Consider the following 4,895-nt stretch of genomic DNA (forward strand, 5'->3'; position numbering starts at 1 on the left):
ACGTCCGATCGGGGAATCGAACCCCGGCCGCCTTGGTGAAAGGCAAGTGAGCTATCCACTGCACCACCCGACCACCCTATTTAAAGTGTAGTACATCATTTATCTACTCATACACCAGGTACCACATAAAACTTCACAGTTAAAAATGAAATGGAGACGAAATCTTTGTGTAATCAAGTTTTCCACTATGTCAACGACATGATAAGGTAGTAAATATTTCATTTCATCTTTATTCAAAAAAAAAAAAGTCATACATTGCACATATAATTATAAACTATCAAGTTATCATTTTTTTTAATCATCAAAACCTGATTTCATGTTATATGACCCTCGGGTATACCTGGAAAATGAGAAATGCTTATATTTTTTGGTTTTTCATTGAAATATTTTAGGATAAGAGCAAAAACAAGAGGCCCATTTGTCCTAAACGCTAACATCAATTCAGAGTCAATATCTGCAACTGTTTTAGTAATGAAGTTATAATTCTCATATTCCTATTCATTAAAGTTCAAGATCAGTGAGTCTCTCATGATGATGATATTTCACACATACATCCACCAACTCCACCAACATAAAATCGACTTTCAAATTCTTTCTTCAATCTTAAGCTTTCACTCCACTTTTACTTATGTCTGACAAACACTGAAGAGTGATCAGACGATGTGATTTGGTATTTTTGATGCAAGGCTATCCAAGGGTGTCCATCTTGATAACTCTATTGCCTCAAAGATTTCCTACAACAGATACAAATAGAGAAACATCAGGAAAACGAAAAAAGATCTTGAGCAATAAAACATCATGGAATGCATGTAGTATTGCATTAATGAAACCAAGGGGAATAACTCTAGTATGGTCAGATTATTACACCTACTCAACTGATTCAGGGGGCATAACTCAGTAAATTATAGTCAGACAATGGTGGTTATCAAACTCGTCTCAGCTTTCATGGTAATTAACTTTCCCCTGAAGTTTGAAGTTTATGTGTTGAAAATTACTCAAGGTATAAAGCAGACACTGTTTCACCAATTGAATAAAGGGGCATAACTCTGTAAATGATGGTCTGAGCTTTCGTTGAAAATTACACGAGATATCAAGCAGACACTGTAAAAGGGTTGTGCCTGCCCGCTCACGTGATAACATAATATGCCTTGTCTTTTGCCAGGCGTATAATAACCACAGGGCAATAGAAAGTGTATAGGAATAGCTTCACATTGCCAACATTATGGTCCCATCATAGTTTACAGAGGTGAAAGGGGTTAAAGTCTGTTCTGTAGTGAAATATGATATCAATCTGTAGAACTGGTTGAATAAATTATATTCATACCTCACTCTGTTCCATGTAGTCTTTGTTATACCTGAAGATGTCCACTTCTAATTCTGGTTCTGAAAATATAGAATCCAAGCCGAGTGATTTCTCTGTACTACCAGTTATAATAGCTTCTAATACACACCTCAGATTGATACTACAAAGCTCGGCAACTTACATATTAATATATTTGTCAATGAAGTTTGTTCAGATTTTAATGGCAAGTAACAAGTTTGACCTAACAGCTCTAAAACTTTTACAATTTTAATGATCATTCAAATTACTGCATGGTCCAACTGTTGACAAAAGGTCTAACCAAGAATTCCTCAAAAGTATACAATTGATTTCCAGATAACATACACTCCAGACTTACCTTCCAAAGTATCTATATCCTCCTCAATGCCATGCTCATGATGTCCACCCTACGACAAGACATACATGTATAGATTATGATCAAAAGCCTAGTTAACATGTTTGCTTCATTTTAGTGTATCTACAATGAATTTAATACAATACTCTATAAATGTGTTACTCAGTATAAGAGAAATATGCTAGAGAGATATGTATAACAACAAGAGTGTGAAGGGGCCGCCGTGGCCAAGTGGTTAAGGCGTCTGACATTCTGCTACCACTAGCCCTCCACCACTGGGTCGCGGGTTCGAAGACTACGTGTGACAGTCGCCAGGTACTGGCCGTCGGTTGGGTTTTTTTCTCCAGGAACTCCGGCTTTCCTCCACCATCAAAACCTGGTACATCCTTAAATAACCCTAGCTGTTAATAGGACGTAAAACACAAACAAACAAAACAAAACAACAAGAGTGTCCTGTTTGGATGGTGGAAGTTACGTACCGGGCGAGAAGTGTAGTCCTGATTGTTGTAGTAAGTGTTGGAGTTGTAGTAGTTGTAGTACGCAGCATTGTAGGGATAGTTGTGTCCGTAGTAGGGGCTGTAGGGAATACCTCCTGTCATATCCTGGGGCATGGGCCTGATATAAACCAAACAAGAGGCCCAATGAGCCTGATATAATCCAAACAAGAGGCCCAATGGGCCTCATATAAACCAAAAAAACATTTTTTTCTTTTGTTCCATGGAAGTTATATTGAACATGCCTATCTCAGTATTGCTCTAGATTTTCATGTTTCTTTTATGATTATTAACAGAATTTCTTTGAAGTTAACAGTATATCTTTGACTGGAACCAGTAATTTATCTTTAAAGTTACTCTTTTAGATTTCTTTTAATTGGCATCATTCTTATCAATGTTAAATTGTTAATGATCTTTTTTTCCTTATCATTATATTATTGTGTCTTAAAAATGTGTAACCAAGATCCTATTAAAGAGAGATACAGTTTTGTATGTGTTTCTTAGTGAAACAGAAAATTAAATCACTATGCTAGAATTTAAACTATTTGATAGCAAAAAAAAAACTATAATCATGTGCTTGAAATCAACTCTGAGGATTCACAATGGAGTGTTCCTACCTTTTCGGTGTTGCCAGACTCACACGAATGGGCTTCGTCCCAATATCTGTCATATGCTGCATTTCAATCAGTGCTCTCTGCTGGTCTGTTTCCTCGGAGAAGCGAACAAACCCGTACCCCTTACTGCGGCCGTTGTTTTCTAGTACAACTGTGTGAATGGATTAGATCAGTGCTGGATTCTCAGCTTCACATGCATCCTATTTTTTTTTAATTAAATTTTTAAATCAACAGGAGTGCAATTTCGGTCATTATAAAAGGCCAGCAAGCAAAAATTTGGGTGGGAAATAACATGTTTAGTAACTATTTTATAAATGATTAATGTTTTGAAAGCCTGTGACAATTTCTTTCCTTTACAATTAATTCCATAATTATTAAAGGTTCTTTTGATTTTTTGGTGATTGATTACCTTTAGCTGATCTACATGATCTGTATTTCTTTGCAAATGCATAATATAAAACGTAGTCATCAACATCCGTGGACAGGTCACCAATGAAAAGAGAAAATTCGGGACTGAAATAGTAAAAAAGATAAAAATGAATTATTTTTTACCTATACTGATATTTACACATACACAATTATTGTGTTTTCAGACCTATAACATATATTTATCAAGAAATTTTCTTGTTAAAGGGACAATTTGAGAAGAAACTTTTTTTTTATTTGTGTCAACAAATTCCTCAAGTTAATATAGTGTGATACTCCTTATGAAAAATTCATGTCGAGAAATTGACATGAGACAAGGTTTTTTTTGAGTTCTTTATCTGTAATGAAGAAATCCTTAACTGAACAAACATATGCTTTAGCGGCAGCTGTCCGTGAACTTTTTACCAACAAATATGTCTTTCCAGCCGGGGAGAATAGGTTAATTCTCGCTTCATTCAGCACAAATCTTAGGAATACAAGTACCAGAATTTAATCTGAATTAACGGCATCTTCCAAACAACATCTCAATCATCGCTATAAACTTATTTTAGGTTTATACCTACTCATATTGTACTTTGTGCCGTTTGAAGTTCTCTCTAAGGTACCCTCTTGAGTGTGTGCTCTTATTAAACCCGTTTCTATTTATTCGAAACCAACATTGAACACAAATACTTCATTAGATCTATATAATATGTAAATTCAAAACGACAAGGATGCGTTAATATGTGCAAAATCAGCATCACTGACACTGTGTTGTCAGTCGACAGCGATGTTAACTATAATTCTCACTGCCCGGATATTGTGTTATTCCGGTCGTAACTTTTTTTATCACCAGTTACGAAAAGAAATCACTTAGAGGTATATATTATCAGTATCTAATCAATTTGAAAGGTGTTATTTGACCAAATTGTCCCTTTAAACAATAAATGTCCTAATTTGCAACATGTTTGATATGATTGATGATTATGAGATAGGTAGTATTATAGTTTGTGTATAACACATTTCAGAGATTACACAATTTGCACTCTGTCAATTTTATTAGATGACCATCCCAGTATAACGGGATGTACCGCAGTCAGGTACAGCAGCTACCTATATAGCACAATTCCGTCTTTGCGTATTGCAGAGTTATCTTCTCTTGGGAGCAGGTATTGATTGTTACGTCACTTGTTTGTGAGAGTAACGTCATCAATTTTTGAGAAAACGACGTAATTTTCTCACACAAACCAATGACGTAACAATCAATACCTGCTCCCAAGAGAAGATAACTCTGCAATATGCAAAGACAGAATACCCAATACACCTAGTCACTGTCTCCGCAATGTGAAGTTAACAGCTAAATTAGGGCAAACTTACACTGCGAGGTGTTCCTTTCCATGGCTGGATGTGTTCAGCTTAAATCTTTTAGGCTAAAACAGTTTGAACATAACAGTCTTTTTCAGTAAAAAAACATATCTGAGTCTCACACATAGTACTAGTGCAACATTAACTAGTAAACTTTGAATAACAATGTATTTCATCCTTAACATTTGACTGATAATAATAAAATAAATTAATCCAATCAAAGAATCAAACTAATTACTATTCAAGATAAACTGATACATGTACATGAACTATATTTGTGTGGTGTGGTACACACAGGGTTACCATATGTATGTGGTGTGGTACACACAGGGTTACCATAT

At 35.3% G+C, this 4,895-nt stretch overlaps 1 protein-coding gene across 1 annotated transcript in view; it reads right to left on the reverse strand.

Annotated features, from left to right (window-relative positions):
• Positions 1 to 205: 205 nt before the first annotated feature.
• LOC110456253 (tRNA selenocysteine 1-associated protein 1-like) overlaps positions 206 to 4,895 on the reverse strand; it is a 16,114-nt gene continuing 11,424 nt past the window's right edge. Inside the window, exons 4-10 of the mRNA XM_021506865.1 lie at positions 4,567 to 4,619; positions 3,194 to 3,297; positions 2,788 to 2,935; positions 2,156 to 2,291; positions 1,680 to 1,728; positions 1,325 to 1,383; positions 206 to 734 (exon numbers count right to left, since the gene is read on the reverse strand). Coding sequence (XP_021362540.1) covers positions 654 to 734; positions 1,325 to 1,383; positions 1,680 to 1,728; positions 2,156 to 2,291; positions 2,788 to 2,935; positions 3,194 to 3,297; positions 4,567 to 4,619 — 630 coding nt within the window. The 3' untranslated portion in view covers positions 206 to 653. The remainder of the gene's footprint in view (positions 735 to 1,324; positions 1,384 to 1,679; positions 1,729 to 2,155; positions 2,292 to 2,787; positions 2,936 to 3,193; positions 3,298 to 4,566; positions 4,620 to 4,895) is intronic.

This window comes from Mizuhopecten yessoensis, unplaced genomic scaffold, assembly GCF_002113885.1.
Source record: "Mizuhopecten yessoensis strain PY_sf001 unplaced genomic scaffold, ASM211388v2 scaffold8577, whole genome shotgun sequence".
Lineage (NCBI taxonomy): Eukaryota > Metazoa > Mollusca > Bivalvia > Pectinida > Pectinidae > Mizuhopecten > Mizuhopecten yessoensis.